The following is a 22,657-nucleotide window of genomic DNA, read 5'->3' on the forward strand; positions in this document are numbered from 1 at the left end:
ACGTGGCCAATGGGGAAGCGAGGGGGAGGGGCCTGATAGGTGTGACCATCTCGTTATCATGCATTCATCCATGAGGATTGGCAATAGAGGACGACGGCCATCTGGGGACACTTACCACAACATCGGCCAGCAAATCATGCCCAATCACACCACTGCCACTTCCAAATATTTTCGGACCCCTCTTCTCCGTGTATTAACATACATGTCGACAAAGACGTGAAACTGTGCTCCTTTATACAGAAAATTACAAAGATCAAGAACTTTCTAAAGCTAAAGCCTGAGATTCAAACTACATCTAATGAAACAATATAATAGACATCCTATGCTTGAAAGAAGCTTTATTTTGTCATTTGCAAATTAACTGATGCACCGGATAGGCAGTCACACACGGTCACATACATGCAGACGCATACACACCCCCTCAGAATAGGAACCTATGATCTAAAAAAGCTGTACAAAGCGAGAAAGATTTGAGCATACATTCAATATCTGTTACTGAGGTACTAGAAAGGCCTTTCTCTTCAGACAACACGCCATCCCGAGACACTCTCCTACCTTCTTTGGAAAGCAACCAGCGTTTCTGTGACCTAGCTTTTACATTCTTTCCACCTTATCTTCTGTGCTCTAAACGGTGAAAACGCAGAAAAAACAAAGGCTGATATCATAGAAGACGCCCATGCAAATGTCAAACTCAGGGCATGACCTGCTTTATCACCCATCCTGAGTATCTGGAAGTGTGTCGATGAGTGACAGATGGAGCGGCCCACGACAGGCCTGTCTGAATCTCTGCTAAACCTTCACGAGAGGCTTGCTGTGCAAGCATCAGCTGAGTGGGGATGAACTAATCAGCCCAAACCTGAGGGGGAAAGCAAGTCACCGCCACCTGCTGGCCATCAACGTTACTACAGCCTCCAGAGCACGCAAGCCCCAGCTCGCCTAAAACCAGGACTTCCTTCCAAAAAGGTGGATGAAGTTCAGTTTGTTTATCAGGCCTGTATGAAAACGTATTACAAAGTGTATTAAGAGTTTAAGTGCCTTGCGGAAAGGAGGAAGGGCAGGGCAGGGCAGGGCAGGCGAATGCGCTACACAGTGATTTCATGGGTATTGATGGAGGGGGGGGGGGGCGAGAGGACGAGAGCGGAGATCTGAAGGGTGGACGAGTATGCCTCGCCGCGTCACAAAGAGAAGGCCTAATCGGAAAAGGAGGCACAAGGAGGAAGTACAGCAAGAGATAATCCAGGACAGAGAGAAGATATGGAAAACAAGGCAAATTTTCTTCAAATGGCTAAGAATAAAAAAGGTGCCAATATTATCAGCTTAGCAATGGTGGATCTCAGTATGAGTCAAGGGGAGGTCAATGTACGCACATTGTAAAAAGAGCATCTGGGTTTGTTTGTTTTTTTTTGAGGGGGGAGTTGTGTAGATATGTTTTGTTAAACCAGCTATGTTACACAGTTTGTCAAATGAATATGGCTTTGTTTGAAACTTGCATCTATGAAGATGGCAGCCTACGAGCAATCTCCCATCACAAAGCAGCACAAGGGGCGACACAAAATAAAACGAAGTCAGCCATCACAAGACGATGGAATCTCACATTTGCGATTTCAATGACACTTGTTATGCAGACCTCAGGCATTACGGACGCTGTAAATCTTGTGACTTAAAGTGGAGCACATGATCAAACCCCCAACAGCTCTGGGGGTGAGGCTCTCATTTTCTGAAAGACAGAGAGAAAGAGGATGGACAATTCTAGAAGATGCCTTCCACATGAAGAGAGAGTGAGAGGAACGTGAAACATCTGAGCTCTTCCCATGGACCGAGTTACTCATAGCCACGGGCTATCACCATTAGCCTTGATCTCTGTTATTGAACACCAGCTGTGAAATAAACACTGATGGCTCTGCTGAATTTAATCAAATATGTTAGCCAGCTGTTACTTTGTTTTGATGATCAAACATTTGCTAAGATGGGACAGGTTGAGAAGGTTTTACAAATGTATGCTAGGAGGAGGAGGAGGAGGAGGATGGGCAGGGGACGAAGGAAAGAAAACAAGGTCCATGCGTTTATTTCCACGCTTTTAAAACAGATTAGAAAAGAACAAAATGTAAGAAACACTACTCGGAAACAAACTCCAACTAGTCCAGAGTAGATACAAAGCAAAGGAATTGGGATTTCGTAGCTTACAAATAGTGTGTTTCAACCCAATTATTGAATCCTTGAGAGAAGTTATTGCTTTCTGCCAGAGTGAACAACAGAGGATACAGTGAGTGGAAATGAGGGGTACTTTTGGGGTTGAGGGTTTCACTCCTGGGTTTGTACATGTGTTCTGTTGGACTGGGGTGACCCAAGGTCACATTGAAAGCAAGGGGTGTCGGTCCCCCTGGGTGAGGTGAAAGGGCATCAAATCAGGGCAAAGATGGAATGTGCTGGGATGCTATTGGTCGGAAGGGATGTCTCTGTCCGCCTCTGCCTTGGAGGGTTGCCCAGGCGATGGGGTATGAGGCGGGTGTGAGACCGGGGCGATGGCGTGGGCCAGGGGCAGAGATCCAGCCACGATGCCCTCCACTCCTGCCCCGGCTCCAGGCAGCCCGCCCGTTGCTACACCAATCAGCCCTGCAGGGAACCTAGGACAGAGACACAAGTCAGTTTTTACCCTCTTAAACATGGTGTAGGGAAACCAATAGCAGTCAGGAAAAATGTGTAGTCACCTATAGGCTGCAGCTCCGTTGAGTTCAGAGTGCACGGTGGTGGCCTCCATAGACGGCCACTGAGAGGCTGCCATCAAATACTCCTTATTCACACAGTTCTTCAGACTGTCCGGGATACGACCTGCACGGACACAAGAGAGCATGAATTAAAGGCTTGCATCAAAGACACTTTAACTGGTTTAAACAGTCATTTATACAGAGTCAACACAAGAAAGGGCAATAAAGTGTCAGGGCTTTATAGGTGATTTTTTGCTGTTAGAACCAGCTAAGAAAATGTCTTGGATTTTAATTGGGTTAAGTTATTTTGACCTCCATTTCCATACGGATTTCTTAAATTACTCTACAGGCATATGATATTGTGACAGGTAGGTATGGGTATCGAGAACAAGTTCCATTTTAGAACCAGATCCAAATTTCCCAGAACTGGTGATTCGATAAGAAACAGGCATTTCGATTCCGCTTATCGGTTCCTATGTGTGCATTTTATTGTGATTTTAAACCATTTCAAGCTCAAAAGACTTGTGCGCCGTTTTCTGTTTTCTCACCCGAAGTAGTAATATATAGAGAGAGAGAGCCAGCATCACTGGCTATTACATGGCAGAACATATTAAACATTTAACAATTTCAATTCAAATAAATAAAAACAAACATTTTATTAAATAAAATAAGTACATGTACAAAAGGAGTACAATTTTATAAAAGATTCTTTAAATGTACTTTTAAAATTAAAAGATTATCTGGATCCATAAATCCTTAAAACTGTCCTGATAAAAAAAGCACCGTCTCATAACATTAAAGATTGGGCAGTCCAAAAATATAATTACGCACTGTTTCGTGTCTTCATCTGTCCATCCACACAAACATCTGCAGCAGCTCAATTATAACTGCACATGTAAGAATACTTAAATGTTTTGTATTACTTGTTTATTCTATGATAAGTGTTGGAAAGCATGTCAAACACGCATAAAAGAAAATAAATGAATCCTCCTGCAAATAATTGTATCGAGTAGATATTCACAGCAGGCACAGGCTGATAATGACCACCTGGTGTTTTCTGACCTGTTATAGCTCTGCGCACCTCCCGCGCCGCCTCCTCTCTGGCCTCAATGGAGGCCTGTTCACTGTACCAGGATGTGTGTGGGGTACAGATAAGATTTGGGGCGTCCTTCAGTGGGCCCTGAGAGAAACTGGTGAAGAAAATGGGGTTAGTGTCACACAAAGGGAAAAAAACACTACAATAAGAGGTTTCACAGGCCAAATCGTTAAATATGGATTATTAAATTATTGTATAATAAAATAATGAAAGCAAAAAGGAAACTTGTTTCTCTCACCTGAAGGGCTCTGTCTCATGAACGTCCAGAGCTGCTCCCCGTATTCTGCCCTCTTTCAGAGCCTGGGCCAAAGCCTTCTCATCCACCAGACCACCACGCGCAGTGTTCACTAAAAAGGCGCCCTGCCGCATCTACAAAAAAAAACCAATGATTTATATTAAAAGTAAGCCAAATGTAGCATACTGCAAAAGTGCTGTTACACTTATGCCGAGTTCAGACTGCACGATTTTCAATCACTGCTCTTTTCACACTGCATGACTATCTGGGGTAGCGTTCAGTTGCTGCTTTTTTCACACTGCACGAAAGGTCGCCAACAGGGGGTTTCACACTGCATGACTGTACAAGAGGAAAAAACGCTGACAGCTGTCCCGTCCGCAAACTACGTTTCAAAAGCAAACACAGTCGAGAAGTAACAAGGAAACAACGCGAGATCACACGTGCGTCAGACTTGAGCTCTCGCGTGAGACTGGAATTGTAATTAAAAATATAGACTGTAGAACACTTGCAATCCAAATTGTCGGTGTGCTGATTTGCAGCGAAAAGGAGAAAAAGAAAAAAGATTATGGCAGAGGAAATGGTTGGAGACACAAGGAGCAATGTAAGAGTTCTGCAAAGAGACTTTGAGGTAAATCAATCATTTTGCACCGTGCTGCTGTTGCGGGCTGGTCAAGCAAATGTTTGTGCTTTGTTTCTGTTTGATAGAATTGTAAATATATCTATTAAAATACTGATGTTCTGGTCTATAACTCCTCCCCGAACCTCCAGCTACCCTGTATCTTGCCCTCTCATTGGCTGTCTGTCATCACCGACATTTCACACAGCAGGAGTTTGAATCACTGACAGGTCCAGATATTTAGCATGCCAAATATCTCATGGCTTCGGAGACTCTTCGACGAGTCTCTGATTGCGTCTTTGATCATTCACACTGTGTGACTGTCACTCATGTGCACGAGCACCGATTTGCCTATGATTTCGGGCATTTGTCTGCGATATCGCAAAACCTATCGCCGAGTCAAAATCGGGGCTAAAATCGGCAGTGTGAACTCGGCATTAGTTTCCACATGAATCTTTTGCCACCACAGGGGTGTATTCCAGAAAGTAGGTTACCCATACCTGGCTAAGTTCACGGATAAGAAAACAGCCCTAGTTGAGAAACTCTTTCACGATTCAACGATTAAATTAGAGTAGTCGAAAAATCCTTGATTGCAATTTACTAGTGTCAAGTAACCGGCAAAATACTAGAAGTGGCACATTCCACAGAGAGAATCAATTTCATGAACCGCATTATTAGACCGTTTTCCTAGGCTGCATGATATATTAAAACACATTTAAAAACCATACTATAGCACAGTGCTATTATGAATTCACAATGGCTGCGATTGAATTAAATAAATATGTCCTGCAGGTTTAATATATATACACACTTTATTTAGATGCATGTAGATTTGTTTGATTGTTTATATTTTCTATTAAATTATGCATTAACAGTGTTGTTCTATAAAACCATATGATTACTTTCTTTTGATACTTTATTTGAAATACAATTGCTTCGCTGTTATTATATATGTATTTTAAGTAATTTTAAAGGCTTTCGTATGCTTGGGTCAATTTTTATTAACTAAAGAAAAAAAATCGGATTACTCGATTACCAAAATAAATGTTAGTGACAGCCCTCTCAACTTTCAGGGTATGCAAGTAGACAACTTATTCTCTGAACATAGCTTAAAGTTTATCTCGGAGGCATTCAGCGCATGCGTGCCCTATTGATGAGGCTCCAGGGGCATGAAGGATTTTGCACAATATTGCGTATAATAAAGCAATGTTTATCTTATTTTACTCTATACATTTTATTTTCATCATTGCACATATACATTCAAAATTATTTTTGCAACATGGCGCTCTTTATAATACATTTCTATAATAAAAATACATAATACTTCTCACCTTACAATAAAAGTACCAAAATGACTAGTAAACATGGAGGAAAAAAAACCTTTAAAAACAGCCTCTGCTTACAGGGATATGGCTGTTAAATCAATCTTTCTGTAATGTATATATTTAGCATCAAGAAACAATACAATTAAATGTTCAAATAAACTGATTAAAAACATAAGATAAAAAAAAAAAGATTGCACAACCACCCAGCAGGTGGTGATATGCACAAAGTCTATAAAATCAGCATTAAACAAAAGAAGTAGTATGTTGCACTTATTGTCAATTTCCATGTAGATTCCTGTATTTGGCACGTTGTTGAGAATGTCTATGTGTTTTTAATGTGAACATACTCAGAGTTAAAATGAACTTACTCCCGGATAGGTCTTTGCAACCCATAACCTTGAATAAGAAAGATTTGGGTTTAACAACCAAGAGTTCAGGCTTTATGTGTGACAGGTGTGCTTTCTGCAATAATGCTTTTTTGCACTCAAACAATGCATTCCCTTAAAGTATTCACTTAATTTTTCAAAAATTAAAATTAGCCCATGATTTACTCCCCTTCAAGTCATACTAGGTGTATATGACATTCTTCTTTCAAACAAATACAATCAGAAAAAAAAATGTCCTGGCTAATCCAAGTTTTATAATGGCAGTCCAAAATTTGAAGCCCAAAAAAGTGCATCCTTCCATTATAAAAGTAATCCATACAGCTCTGGGGGTTAAAAAAAATGATCACTTTTTTGGGCCTCAGATTTTTGGCTGCCATTCACTGCTAGTAAATCATGGGGTAATTGTAATTTTTGGGTGAACTATCCCTTTAATAGCAGCAACTGCAGCTCAGGAATGACATGTTTCAGTATTTCCTCCTTTTAGGTTCTTGAAGACAGAGAGAACAAATGTTTGTGTGTCTACCACAGATGTGTTGGAAGAGTAAACTTTTTCCCATTCATCTTGGGAATAATTGTGTAACACACATGGCATCAGCAGTTTACTTCTGAAAATTAGGCCAGATTGCCTTCTGTGAGCCGTACTGGAGTCCACATGAACATAATCCAGTCCTCCATTTTCAAGAATTGGGTGCGGTCCCATTGCGTAAACCCAAGTTCAGAAAACAGCTTCCACAGGAAGCAAATGAATCAAACTGATGTCAAACGGACCCAGGTTCATACTAAAAGCAGTCAGAAGCGAATGGCTTCAACAGTGCCGTTAAATGAGAAGAGTGTTACTGGAGGGCTGCATTCGTACCTGTTTGATGGTGAAGTCATTGATGAGGTGGTGGTTGTGTTCGTTTAGGCTGCAGTGTAGCGACACGCAGTCCGAGTGGATGAGCAGGTCCTGTAGTGTCGCCATGCGCTGGAGCCCTAGTGATCGCTCCACCCCATCTGGCAGGTACGGGTCATAGAAAATCACTCCAAACCCAAATGCCTTTGCCCTCAGAGCAACTGCCTGGCCCACACGTCCTAAAAACAGCCATCACAAGAAACTGTTTAAGTCTCAGCTCAGGTTTGAACACATTACTAATCTCAAATCAGGTTCATAAAATTACTAACTGATAATTAATTATAAGGCAAGACACCCCAGCTGAAGAGAAAAATATATATTTAAAAAAATCGAAATGGTCACGATCCCAAAATAATTACTTTGATACCCGACTAAAATACCTTGATACCAATACTGAATCAAAACCACGGCTCATCCAGCTAGTGAAGAGCAGCTTGAAATGCTCCAACTGAAAACACTGCAAGTTTGAGTCGCTTATAACGTGCATTTGAAAAAGCAACATGCGTCAATTGTCTTCTCAAACTTGCGAAGCGTTCATAAACCGGTTGTCCAACAAAAGACAACATTTAATACCATGTTTTTACTTCAAACTCACTTCATAACATCAGTTGTTTGAAATAACTTCCTTTTGTGAGCTGATGTGGCTTCTTATCATAGAATGAGGCAGACAATTTATACAGTGATAAAGGCCATGTCAATTAGCATTGCAATTGACGATAGCTTAATGCCTTTGTCCACAGTCTTTCCTGTAACGTCAAGTTAAATTACTTCTGTAAGGCATGTGGTAGAGATGTGCTATTATTTTATCCGCAACCACATCACAAAACTCCTCATCTGTCCACCATCCATCCACACTAGCGTTTTTTGACCAATTTTCAAAGCCGCACTACAAGAATCCCACAACTAATTAATGCCTATTGCACTTTATTTTTTTGCAATTTTGACAATCATACAAGAAACAAACTATGGAGCCTCGATATTAAAGAAACTGACTCTATTCATTAACTTAATTCGCTGTCCACCGCACAACGGGCATGTTCACATTTTGAATGGTCCATAACAACCCCATATCTTGCCTGCTTCCCTTGCACATCTAATTAATGGGCAAAGTTTTCAGACTATTTTTCTTACCTTCTTTTTTTGCTGTGGATGTTATTGAGCTTGTAGAAGTTTAGCTTTGCGTTCTTCTGAACATCTCGCGCTGCCAATGCCCGATGTCATTTCTGATATCACTCCATAATCTGTCTCCCTTTTAAATGCCTATTCCCCAAGTGGTAGGCTACAATGACTGGCTGTTTTAAAATATAACTAATATCGAAACAAAATAACCCAGGCCTCTCATCTACGAGACGTTTAGGCCTCCATACTGACAGCTGGGCTCATAGCTTGCAGGTTTGCTTAGTGGCCTACCAGGCGCTGCAACGAGACGCGACATGATGGGAGATGAATTATCGGTCAACTTGCACTGTATTCTACTTTCTTGTTGCACACTGGAGATGAAAAAATGCTGGTAGGCTACCATAGGCTACTTAATTTAAACTTTTTGTTACCTTTAGTGTGAGTGTGTCTGTGTGTGTGTGTGTGTGTGTGTGTGTGTGTGTGTGTGTGTGTGTGTGTGTGTGTGTGTGTGTGTGTGTGTGTGTGTGTGTGTGTGTGTGTGTGTGTGTGTGTTGCTCAGTGAAACATCGGAAAATACAGATTATGCGACACAGAAGAATCTTTATTGGTATCTCTCAGACAATGCCTATTTTATGTGCCAAAAGACACAACAGGCAGGGATACAATTAAAATAAATACAATTTTCTAATGTAACCCGATCGAATTTAATTATTCTATTCTAATTTAAATATTTTTCGTCACGTCATCCGCCAGATCCATGGTTTATCCGCGGCTGTAACCGCCAACCGCACATCACTAATATGTGGAGTTCCGCGCTCTGTAAGGCTCACTCCATCCTATTTTGGGGTGTGGTGTGGTGTGGTGGGGGTCTGGGAAATATAGGAAAAATAATACTTCTCTCTAAAAGAAATGTACATGATAATCCATGTTTTTCTCCAATGTACAGAAGTGTAGGCTTTGTTTTTTCCCCCACAGTGGATGCATAAGAGGCTCATATTTTATATTAAAAGACATGGATTTTGATTTTGCATACCTCCTGAATTTTTTTTTTTAAACGGATTGATTTTAATCATAATATAATATTAAATAATAAATCCTTAAACTTTTGATTTTTGATCTAATGATTTATAGTCATAGTCTGCCAGTAAACAGGTAATCCTGCACTCTCGTGAATGTTTTTTTTTTAATTATTATAAAAAATTGTATTTATTATTTTCGTCTTTATTATTATTATTGGTAACTCTTTAAGGTGACATAGATAAACACTATTACATGTACGTACTATAATAATAAAAGTTAATTATGCATAATTACAAGCAACTAACCACAAACCAAACCCTAACTGTAACTCTATAGTAAGTACATAAATATGTAATGAGGAACATTAATTAACGGTTCCTTTACTTAAGTACAATGTAACCATGTCACCTTAAAATAAAGTGCAACCTAATTATATTGTTATTTTTAATTCTTAAATGCTACATTTTTTATTTTTAATATGAAAGTGTTATTACAATAGTACTATTTCTTGTTTAATATTTTTATTTGAAAATAATAATAATAATAATAATAATAATAAATTGTCGTAATAATGAGATCTGTTGTTAAAACGACATTTTTCCCGTTAAAACTATTCTCCTAGTTATTACTCCGTTGTTCTCCTAATAAGGACATGTGTTGTATAGTGATGTGTGTATATATGTCTGTATCCACATTAGAGAATTTATTTAGCCCATGCCTTTGTCACACTTGTTTGAAAAGCAGAAGCAAGCGCAGCAAAAATAGGCTCATCTGCTGCCTTTATCAGTGGCAGTGCCCATAACACGAAATTGTAATGTATTGATGTAGCCTACAGTTCTTAACAGCCATGGGTAGCAGGTGCCATGGATCACTAATGATTAGGGCAAAACTTTAACCTAGTAATGACGGACCCCGGTGCAGCCACAAATATCATAACTCTATAGGCCTACTGTAATTAAGACACATTCAAGAAATGTATTAAAAACAGAAAGACGCTATAGTTTCAGCCTTACTCAAAGGCCGCGGAAACATGGCCAGTGGGTTCGTTACGCACGTCAATCCATTCCCGGCGTTCTTGGTTTGCTTCTTATTTATTAAATATACAGGCAATTAGATGAAACCTTGATCAAAATTAAAATACAATTTATAGAAAACGAAATTCATTTTAAAATAAAGACTTTCTACAAAACAAAACTCAATAAAAATCATGTCTGACCATTTGTTGTTATTGTGAGTTTACACAAATAAAAGTAGACAGTTTATAATTATGTCTTGAACTTATCTGTTTGGCTAAAAATGACAGAGTAGGCAATTCTGATATTCCATCGTCATAAAGGAAAAAAATTCTGGCGCTTTCGTCGGACAGAGGGTTAAAGAAAACGTATAGCCTATTTAGTTTCGTAGTTAGGCTATGTTTAAATATTAGCCTATTATATAATTTTTTTTAAAATTTCATATGTTGATTATGGAAAGTGAGCAGCATGAGTAAGACGTGCAATATGTCTGGAGACATGGAGTGGGGTTAGACTTGATTTTTATTGAGTTTTGTTTTGTAGAAAGTCTTTCTTTAAAGTGAATTTCGTTTTCTATAAATTGTATTTTAATTTTGATCAAGGTTTCATCTCATTGCCTGTATGTTTAATAAATAAGAAGCAAACCAAGAACGCCAGGAGTGGCCTTTGAGTAATGCTGCATTCACACCAAATGCGAATAGAGCATCAAAAATCGCATCTACCGCATCTAGTTGGACTTGAACATTTTGAATCTATAATTTGTTGTCTGCTAAATCGTTTTGACTGCAGGGCAATTGAAGATAATGACCACACCACATTTGTGTGGCTATTGTTTACTAGCCTATATTTTTTTTATGAAAATGAAGAGGCAGAGTGGTGTTTTATGACATATTTATCCTGGAGCGCCTTGAACGCGTGTCTATTTCACTTCAAACGCTCGATTTATATGGATTCAAAATGTTCAAGCGTCCAACTAGACGCGATATTCGTGTTCGGTGTGAAATAGCGTCTTTCTGTTTTTAATACATTTCTTGAATATATGTCTTAATTACAGTAGGCCTATAGATAGTTATGATATTTGTGGCTGCACCGGGGTCCGTCATTACTAGGTTAAAGTTTTGCGCTAATCATTAGTGATCTATGGGCACTGCCACTGATACAGGCAGCAGATGAGCCTATTTTACGCTGCGCTTGCTTCTGCTTATCAAACAAGTGTGACAAAGGCATGGCCGAAATAAATTCTCTAATGTGGATACAGACATATATACATACACACACACACATCACTATACAACATGTCCTTATTAGGAGAAAATATATGTCGTTTTAACAACATAACATGTTATGTCGTAAAAACGACAATTTTCTCGTAATATCTCGTTATTAAGACATAATTGAGTGGGAAAAAAAATGTGGCAGCAAGGAGTCACGGTAATTATATATACATATACATATACATATACATACACACAAAATGCAATTATATTTTGTGTAGCCCTATTCTGTTATTGTTTCTGAAGAGTGTGTGCCCTCATGCATCACGCTGTGAAATACACACTGAACAGAACACCTAAACATCCCACCGCTGGCCAGATACGCAAACTATGTTTCTCGGCTACATAAAGCAAACCGGCGTCTCTCGCCACTGAAGATTTGATGGTTGCGGCTTGTAATCAAGGTAAAGGGGTAAAGTGACGTACAAGAATCGTACAGCAAGTGCTTAAGTCCATTATATTGAAGCGCAAAACAAACAGTGTTGCACTGTACACTGAATTCTGAAAGTTTTTGTTCTGATTTTTTTCTTCATGTGTGTTTGGTGTGCATAAATGTATTAATTACACAGACTCCTTGTATAATTGGTAATTTGATGTCCTTTTGTAGTGTCCAAGTGTCCTTTTTTGGAAAGAAAACCAAGTTTACCTTGAAAAAAAATATTTTTGCGAGAATCACCCTTCAATCTGATAGTTTACTCAATGGCAAAATAAAATGTTAAGATAATGATGTATGCTTAATTTCACAAGTATGTGATTAAACCAAGTGTGCCACACGATTGCAGAAAATTGAAGCCAAAGCGTCTCAATCGCCCCCAGGTGACTGGATGCAGTATAGGTCATAAAGCCCCCCCATCCATGAAATGTAATGGGACATAGACAAACTAAACAATCAAATTATACTTCACATTTTTTCCAAAGATGGTTTCTGTCATTTCAGGCTGTTTTTTAATCGCACTGATGTAAGTTCAAGTGTTCGTTCTTTAAATAAGTTTAGTTTTAGTTAGTTATTTGATGCTATAAAAACAGGAGTGTGACGTTATGATTGACAGCTGAGATTGACAGCTTCTCTGAGAAAGTAGTCACTGAGGCACTAACGGACACAATGGAAACAGTCTCAGATTTCAATTCTGTCCATTTTACTCAGAAATTAAAACAAATAAATACGTTTTAACACTACAACCAATCATCTCCTCAGCCCATACCAGTTACAAACATTAATGAACATCTGAAGGAATGTTCACAGTAGATCTTACCGGAATCTGTATCTATGTCTCATGTAATTGCTCAGTTTATCAACCGTGAAAAGACGGCAATAAAACAGCTTGTAAACAATGTCATGTCACACTTAACTCAGAAAAAAAACTTATTCAGTGACCATTAAAGGTCCCATGGCATGGCATTTTTCTATTATTTTATAATGTTTCCTGAGGTGTACTTATATTGTTAGTATGACTTTTACATCATAAAATGTCATAATTTAGAAATAAAAGGCATTTTTTCTATACTGTTGTTTGCCCTGTGGCTGAATGCCCTGCTTCAAGAGGCGTGTCTGCTGTGAGACTTCAGTAAAAACGCCCACTGTTGTGATTGGCTGACATCTTTGCATTTTAAATGAGCGGAGGGGGCGTGGTTTAACGAGGTCTACGAGGCACGAGCAGGCACGAGCTGCTGCCAGAGAGACGGATGGACCCGAGTTCACTTCACATCAGTTCTCAGCATGTCTGAACTGTTGAAGTTACAGCATATACTTCAGGTTATTAGTCTATTTCTAGTCGGAGGGGCTGTCACTCATGTCAGAAAGTTAGTAACTTTAGTAAATTATGGATCAGCGCTGACTGGAGACGTGAACCGTTTAGAACGATTCAGTCCGATTTGGTGAACTGATTCGGTTCACTAAAAAGAACTGGTTCAAAAGAATGATTCGTTCGCGAACCGGACATCACGGAGACGGAGCTCAGCGATTGCTAACAAAGTTATTTATAGTAACTACTGAGTTATGAGAGCGCTGTCTGTCAGCGCGAGTTTATTGTGTTTGTATCTGAGAGTTCTGAATAAACACGAGTCCCAGTCACGCCGAGTCCGTCTTCATCATTATTACCAACTTTGTAACACATGCAAAGTACCATTACAGCTGTCGAGATGAACGAGTTAAAAGTAAGTGTTGATAATAGCATTATTTTTAAAATAAAATAAAAGCGTCAGTGACGCGCGTTGAGTACACAGCGCAAACAAAGACACAACAGCAGTAATCGAATGTAATCCAGTTTATTGTGGGGCTAGGCTGGCTAGCCCGTATACCCTCACGCTTACCCCCCTTCTGCTTAATCTCACGCCACGTTTGGTGCCTCCGCTGTGGGCCAGATGCAGTACTGGGGGTCGGGGATGATGAAGGCCGACCGGTCAGCCCGAGCCTCGGCGTGTGTAAGGTTTATCTAAGGATGTTACTCTGCCGATGTTGAGCAGAAACTCCCGACTGTATGCACATTCTAGAACCGATAGACGCGACGAGGACGTACAAAAACACTGACTCACAAGATAGAAAACACCGTTCTGTCTGGAGAGAGAGAAGCCGCATTGTGTGCACGAATAATAAATAATTAGCTACACATCAGAAATCACTGATCACAGATCAGAAGGAACTGAAAAAAGACTTCTGTTTTCATTTGTACATCCAAACACTGAGAAACTGCCAGCGTTCACAACCCATGATCTCTCGAGCGTTTGCATGGGTGTGCCAGATTCTCTGGGCGGAGGAAAGGGAGGAAACCGTTCCTGCTTGGACGTCAAACCAGGAGACTTCAGGATTGGCTCGTCTGGCCTGTCATTTTCTCAAAGGCAGAGAAAGACAGCCAGCACTCGGGTTTACACCGATAAACATTTCTATCCACTTGGGGACAATATTCAGTCTAGGGGAACTCATATTAATGTTGAAAAACCTCATAAAAGGAAAATTTCATGCCATGGGACCTTTAACTCATTTGCCAGCTAGCAAAATTAACTCTAGAGAGGAGCATTTTGCTAAATGCGCCATATTACATTTTCAATATAATTTTTTAAATGTTCAATATATAGGCCTAATGCATGTTTGAATAAATCAGTCAAGTTGAAAGCCACCATTTAAATGTTTATATTTCAAAAAACGATTTGGAGTAGAAATATAATGTAATTGTAAAGTTAGTATTAGAACTTTATTATTATAAAAACTTCCCTGAGTGTAATTTAAGTGTTTGTATACTAATCAGTTAATTTTAACCTAACTAACCTCAACTAATTCACGCCAGAATTTCCATTTTGCATGAAAGCTCATCCTGACACGTCAGTCTGCATTAAGCTTCTAACTTCACTGAACGAGCGCCGGTGTGGAGGGAAAACGCAGACGCATGCGCATTAAACAGACTGAACACAGTAGAGAGACAATTAATATTCAGCACAATAACATTCATTTAGCTGAAATATCTGCTGTTGGACACTACATTTAGGTTTAAAAGTCAATATGTAATTCAAGAATTTTATGAGTGTACTTTACTGTAAAAAGATAACTGCGTGTAATTGAATAGAAATGTCAGACGTTTCCACAGGATAAAGAAATGACAGTAACAGGTGACTGTCCATAGCGAATGTGTGTTCCTGCAGAACATTCCTCTTATCTGGTAACACAGAGTTTGTGTTTATTTTCTTTAATATCTCTTTAATGTAGGGATTTAAACTAACAATGTATAGCACAGATATACCCTTACAAAAATGAACCATGGTTTTATTATAGTAAAACCATGTTTTTTTTGGCATATTGATTACCATTTGTATAACCACACAAATACCATAGTTAAACTATGGATTTAAAGCAAAACTATGGTTAATTTGTGGTTACCATGGAATAACTACAATAGCCCCGTTTTATTTATTTATTTTTTGGGGGTTTTATTCGTTATAAAGCCATGGTTAATTTTTGTAAGGGTAGATTTATTCAGTATGTATGTTTTCATAGCACTCAGCTGACAAGTTTGTTTGAAGGAAAGCATTGGGCAGTATGTGGAATAGTGCATTTTGTCAATTAAAAAAAAAAAAAAAAAAGCGCTTTTTCATGGATTAAATCTAAAAAATAAAAATCGGCCAACTAATCTATAATCAATCACAAGTTGCAGCCCTGGTTTACAGCATTAGTTGAGAGATTTTTTTTTCTTTGAGAAAATTTGTTATGTACTGTACCATACATCTCCAAAATAATCGATACGGAATCGAAAAGCTTGTCGAAAGCTTATTTTTAAGTGCTGCTGAAGTGGAGATTTCTGCCTCAATGCATGAGAAAAATCACATTGAGAAAACCGCCTTTAAAAAGATATTTATTGTAATTGAAATCTACAGACAAAAAAATAAACACATAAGGGTATTTTGGATGTTTTCTTTCCACTAGTCTGAAGCTAAAAAGCCCAAAATCTCAAAATTGACCAGTGCATGAAATAAATGTGACAAGTGTCTTGCTTAAGTCTTCTTTAGTGAATTAATATTTAAATAAATTATCCATTAATATTTAAATGCTGCTGTTTGTCATGTTTTACAGTGTAGTTATTTTATATGTATTGAGTGTAAATGTGCTGTCAGCTGTCACCTTAATAGAACTATTCATTAAAAAAAGCCTTGGTTTTCCTGCCAGCCCTGATTTAATCATATCAGGACTCACCCAGTCCGATGATGCCCAGCGTTTCCCCTCGAATACGTGCAGCGCCTCCGGCAACCTCCCGGATCTGCTCCACGCTGGAGGCACGGGTGCCCTCGCGCAGAGCCTGATGCATCCAGGTGACGCGACGATACAGATTCAGAATTAGACACATGGCAGTGTCTGCCGTCTCCTCCACAGATGCGGCTGGCACATTACACACTGCTATACCTGTTTAAGATGGAGAACCAGTTTAAACGGTCAGTCTGACTGAAACTCATTTATTCAATCAAACATGATCATTTCACAACAAAGGAACAAAACTCACCCAGCTCTGCTGCAGCTTTTATATCAACATTGTCAAAACCACTGCCAATCCTCACAATGACCCGAAGACCTTTAAACTTGTCCAGGTCGTCTCGCGAGAGCGTAATGGTGTGGTAGAGCAGAGCACCAACAGCCTCATTTAGGACCTGCAGCAGAAGAAAAACCCATGAAACTGACTGTATAAAAGCCTTGGATATGGGCACAACCTGTGACATTACCTTTTCATGGATCTCTTGGGTGGACTGTGCATCACAGAAGGCCACGGTGGCCACGTCTTTCAGGATAGGCATCTCCACAGTACAGTCCCGCCCATCCAGCAGTGCCACCAGAGGACGAGGGTGCATGGGCCCATTGAGGATGGGTGGTCGAATACCTGCAGGACACCAAAGATCATCTAACTTAATCATTTCTTACACACAATGGAAACTCAAATGGTTCATCAAATGACCACAATTCTCATCACAAACACTACATGTCCTTTACAGGAACCTACAAGCAAACATTTTAAAATCATTACTAGGGTTGGGTATCGTTTGGGTTTTTTTCGATTCCGGTGCCAAACCGATACTTTTAAAACGGTTCCGGTGCCTAAACGGTGCCTGAACCGATACTTTTTTTTTTTTAAAAGGCCACCAAACGAGGTGGATGACATTAAATGGCTTTTTATTTATTTATTTATTTATTTATTATTTAAATTGAACCATTTATTAAAAGTTTAATGTATACTTAAATGTATGAATATAAATAAATACAAAACACAATTTACTTATTTACAAATTATAATTGACATATTTACAAATTCACAGTAAAACCTAAGCCACCCAACTACAACAAGCCTAATATAACTCTAAACAGTTACAGTAATAACAGCAGTCGTCTGTATTCTTGCTCTGCTACAAACCAGCATCGAGCTTCAGCTTTATTTTGAAATATGATAATTTTCTCTGGCTAAATATTTTAGAACGCATCGCCTTAATGTTTCCATGACGACGCGTCATGTTTCTCACATGACACAGCAGCCGCAATAGCGCTGACAGCTCAGCTGTATCGGGTTTATTTCGTTTTTTCTTTTTATTCAAAATATTCACAAACTTCTTAACTGTGTCACGAACTATCTGATGTTCAAATGTGTGAGTCAATGTGTGTTAGTTGATCTATAAAGCGCAATGGGCGGCGCCATGTTAGTTTGCGCCTCAGAATCGGATCTGTCGGATTTACAACACTTGAGTCTTACAAAATACATGAAAGTAAGTGACCAGTGAACTGGAAGAAGAATAGAGTAAACTATAAAGTTACTATATAATGTGCATTTATCTGATGTGAATAAAACACGTAACGTTAGTCAAATTATAACCGCCTGAAAGGATTGTCATTGCCGCTTTCATAGACATCAGTGTGTGTTTTTTGCTAGTACTTATGAACATTTAAATGTCTGAAACCTGAAATAAACATGATGTCGTTGAAAACACTGAGTAGTTGTCATGAGTTGTGATGTGACGAGCGCTGAGCGTCTGTCTCTGGCTCAGCCAAAGCGCGAAAGCACGTTTGAATTTTGGCACCGAAATGAGGAACCGAAAACTGCGTTCTGATTCGGTCCGGTACATACCGGTTATATAAGTACCGGTGCCATATTGGAACCGGATTTCGGTACCCAACCCTAATCATTACAGAAAAGCAGCACCTTAACTCAAACAGCCAATAAGAACAAACACCAAAGCTTATGGATACTAGTAGGGATGCTCCGATCGATCGGCCGATAATCACATTCTATGACACAATCGGGAGTCTCTAAAACTATATCTCACCAATCTCACCAGCCGATCACAAATTGATGGTGTCAGACTTTAGCACCACAGTCATGTCATTAGTGGGGAGTTATTGCGCGGTCTCAATAATGCGTTTAAGCCTTACGATTTAATCAAAGTGAATTTGAAACTGTCCACACGCAGTAAAGCCTTTAAGTGAACATAAACCGTGCATTCGGTGTGAAAGTGAAAACAGGCAAATAAAGCTGCTGCTGTTGTTTTTGCATTCATGTTAATCAAACAGTCTCTCATTGCTCTTAACTAAATCCCTTTTGTGAAGATTGTGCACTGTTTTTGTTCAATTGATTACCTTATGCAATTTATGCTGCATTTCTATTTCTAGTGCTTGATGTTTATCTTGATGTTAAGTGTTGATGGTGAGCAACTATTCAGTACAGGAGGAAAGAGGAATATCTCCCAAAAAGGCTTGAACTTTTAAAGAGAATCCTGCCTTACCTAATTAAGTAGATGTTAGAAGGAAGGACACAAATACTCAGCACTTGCTGAATAATATTCCTGATCCTTTTTGTATCAGACTACTCATTTTGTACATTTTTTTGGAATTGTACAGGAATTGCAGGATTTCTATTTGTTTTTGTCCTCGGTCACATATTGCAGTGGGTCTTAAACCGGTCCTGGGGACCCTCAACCAGTGCATATTTTGCATGTTTCCCTCATCTAACACACCTGATTCAAATCATTAGCTCATTAGTAGTGTATGATGAGGGAGACATACAAAATGTGCAGTGGTGATGGGTTCCCAGGACAGGTTTGAGAACCACTGACATTTTGGACTTTGTTTAATAACAACCTTTGGTGTGTAATTAGGTTCAGTTTGACATTGTGAGACCGGTGACGATTCACACCTCTACAAGACTTCATTTGATTACGATTATCAAGTCAACGTTTCGATTTGATATCATGTTCATCACGATTCGTTGCATCCTCAATTTTCAACATTACTGCACATGGCTACGTTTTCGTCAATGAATGCAACCAGTCAGATATATGAACTCCCTTTTTATTTTATCTGCTCCAAGAAAGTACACTTTCTGAACATAGTAAACATCAAACAAAACTTAAGTCTGCACACAGCAGATGACAGGAGCATTTAAAACTAATAAAAACTAGTAAATACTTAAAGTTACAATAATGCTCTCAAACACACACACTCACATGCTTGCACGCTGTAAATGTTAAAATAGTGGGTCCATTTTTTTTACTCACTTTTGTTTCGCCTCCCTCTGCCATTTTACACTACCACGAGAAGCGCATGTGAGACGAATGACAGAGAAAAGTCGGTAGGCTATAATCAGTTATGGCCTATTATAGCATTATCTGCATTGATGCAGAATCGTCCACGTCCGCATCGCGGACCCCTAAAGTCTTGTAGGCTCTTTAATAAGCCAGAGTACCTTAATATGCAGGGGTTTTCCTACATTGAACATTTTTGGTGGCTGCCAAACTAATTTTAGTCCCGCCAAAGCCTTATTTGATCAGTTATTGTGATTTATGAGTGATGTAGATGACTGTTGCGCTTGTTATAGGGCGCATGTTAACGGAGTGACGGAGAGAATGAGCAGAGAGCCCTCCCCCGCACACTCTCTCCGTCTTCAAAATAAGCATGTCTTAGCTCGCTCATATTTCACGTATTATGTTAATAAAAATCCAAATCCATGTTGCAAGTGGCGCATTCGGACATTTTTTTTCCCTGAATTACCGCTGGGTGTGAATTGCGAAAAATAAAATTTAAAACATTTTTAAAAAAGTTGACTGACAAGCTGACATAAACCACACTTTCAATCAGTACCGTTGCAAGGGCTGTGCCAAGTGTGCGACCGCACAGGGCCTCGCGCAAAAGAAAAGTGACAGCTGACTTGATGTAAAGCCAATAGTTAAAGTTCATGTTTTTGTCCTTCAAAATAGTTAACAGTTAAAAAACATAGCAAAAATGTGTATAGTGATGCTTTATTATTCTGCTTGTTCATTTATTATGCAGTAACTTGCAATAGCCTATTGCTCTGTGCGTGTGTCAGTGATTCATGTGCGTGTCAGTCAGCGGCCATCTCACGTCAGGCTCGTAGAGCTTTATCACAGTCCATTCAAATTCTGATTTTGGCCGCCTCTGAAATGGGTCAAACCATAGGTATTGAAAGAAGTTCAAGCAAATACGCTAGAAATGCACGCTCATTCAAGGATATGCATTTATTGCATGGACAGAGAAAAGCACGGACGTCTGCATTTCATCAAGGTTTTTATTTAACACTATTAAAGTAAATAAATAAGCGTAGCCTAACTATTACGCACCTTTTGGAGCATCAGTGAGAGCAATGGCACTGCAGAACGAGTAAAGCGTACTCTTATCTCTAGATGTTTTAAACGTTTTTAAATCTGAAAACTGCAAAAAGCAACAAAATTGTCAGACATCCATTTAGCGCATGCTCACAAAGGAAATACTGAAAAACAGTGCTGGTCCTCTGAATAGTATACGGTCTGTTTATTTTACTAAGAAATCGCTTCTGATGATTCAGTGAGAGCAGTCCAAACTCATTCAAGTGGATTCAGGCTGTTTTGCAAACACATTTGACCCATTGACAATTTAGAATATCATTTTGGCGTCAAAATGTGCGCACAGCGCAGTTGAGTTACAATTCAACGTCTTGAGCCTAATGCTGTTAAACTGAATATACAAGTGTTTTTCTTAAATATCCACGAAAACAACAAATTGTTCGTCACTATAGCAACAGTAGACCCCCGTTTATAGGCTATACCCCCAGGCCTCGCACATCACGTTCGCACAGGGCCTCGCACCCCCTTTGCGATGGGCCTGCTTTCAATAAACGGGAAACAAATCCTGTCCAGTTATTAAATGTTTTCTGTGTTTTGACGAATCTTTCGCTGTGTTCTAACAGACGGGATTCGCACACAACGCGTCTGCTAATGTCTGATTCGCGGCCTAATGACTCCTTTGAACCGAATCATTTTAACGACTGGTTAGAACAACTGATCTGTCCAACACTGGACAAACGAATCAGTTTAATAATTTACTAAGAACACATCTGAAAAGAGAACAAGTGTGCTCACCTAATTTAGCAAGAGTGGATAGTAAGAATTAGTTTTAATTATCCACAGTCTTTCAGCTTATTTATGTTGAATATGTGTAGTAAAATAAATAGCCTAAAATCATTTAGACTGGAGTGAGGTGAAACCAGAACAAAGTTATTATTAGCTAGCTGATAATTTTATGAAATTGTATATGGCAGAAAATGTGGCTTTTTGTTCATTTGTAATACTTTTTAATATTGAATTGATCATCTGCCAAAACAATTATCTGTAAATAAAGTAAAAAATGAGGAACAAAAACAAACATCAAGATAAGATAAGCAAAAGTTACAAACTACAAAGATTTATTTACATTTTATTGTCAGTATCGCGCTTACAGATCATGTGGGTAGGGTTAGGGTACTTTTTACTGTTTTTGTGTTTTTGTGTTTTTGTGTTTTTGTGTGTGTGTGTGTGTGTGTGTGTGTGTGTGTGTGTGTGTGTGTGTGTGTGTGTGTGTGTGTGTGTGTGTGTGTGTGTGTGTGTGTGTGTGTGTGTGTGTGTGTGTGTGTGTGTGTGAATATGGATAGTTTTTTTAGAGCCTTATCAAAATGTTCACTGTAAAATTAATATTTGTTGTGCTTATTTGATTAATTAAAACAATCTATAGCAAAAACGTCTGTGGTATTAACTATCTAGAAAAAAAACAGACATTCAACAAAGGGCTTAATTATTACTTGTATAAAGCTTGAATGAATGGGCTCGGTATTGGCCAATCATGATGGAAAAAAAAAATTGGTAGTTGGTATCGGCTGCAAAAATCCTGATCGGAGCATCCCAAGATACTAGTCATGTTAATGAACAACAGCAGCAGCATCTGCCATCGTTTGCAACCAAGATGACATTAACTTCAAGGTTCATTACATCAGATCAGCAGATTAAACAGCATTAAATTAATTCCTCCTGTAAAAACATCCTTGAATGCATTATGAGAGGCAAAACCAAATATTCTCAAGCCTTTCAAGACTATCAGCATTTCTTTTTACCAAACAGATGACGGATTATTTACGTCAACAAACATCCATATTAAATGACACCAAACTATAACCAAGCCAGAAGAGAAATTAATAATATTTTGAATGTTAGTG

General features: G+C 38.9%; 1 protein-coding gene across 3 annotated transcripts in view; it reads right to left on the reverse strand.

The window, feature by feature from the left end:
* Positions 1–2,049: 2,049 nt before the first annotated feature.
* The window catches only part of ctbp1l (C-terminal binding protein 1-like), a 31,372-nt gene continuing 10,764 nt past the window's right edge, over positions 2,050–22,657 (reverse strand). For all 3 annotated transcript variants that reach the window (XM_079839834.1, XM_079839833.1, XM_079839835.1), the window contains 8 exons: positions 16,881–17,035; positions 16,664–16,808; positions 16,360–16,566; positions 7,220–7,434; positions 4,040–4,170; positions 3,768–3,895; positions 2,709–2,829; positions 2,050–2,624 (listed from right to left, as the gene is read on the reverse strand). In XM_079839834.1, the coding sequence (XP_079695960.1) occupies positions 2,435–2,624; positions 2,709–2,829; positions 3,768–3,895; positions 4,040–4,170; positions 7,220–7,434; positions 16,360–16,566; positions 16,664–16,808; positions 16,881–17,035 (1,292 nt within the window). In that variant the 3' untranslated portion in view covers positions 2,050–2,434. The remainder of the gene's footprint in view (positions 2,625–2,708; positions 2,830–3,767; positions 3,896–4,039; positions 4,171–7,219; positions 7,435–16,359; positions 16,567–16,663; positions 16,809–16,880; positions 17,036–22,657) is intronic.

The sequence above is a fragment of the Gobio gobio genome (genome assembly GCF_949357685.1).
Source record: "Gobio gobio genome assembly, chromosome: 16".
Taxonomy (NCBI): Eukaryota; Metazoa; Chordata; class Actinopteri; order Cypriniformes; family Gobionidae; genus Gobio; species Gobio gobio.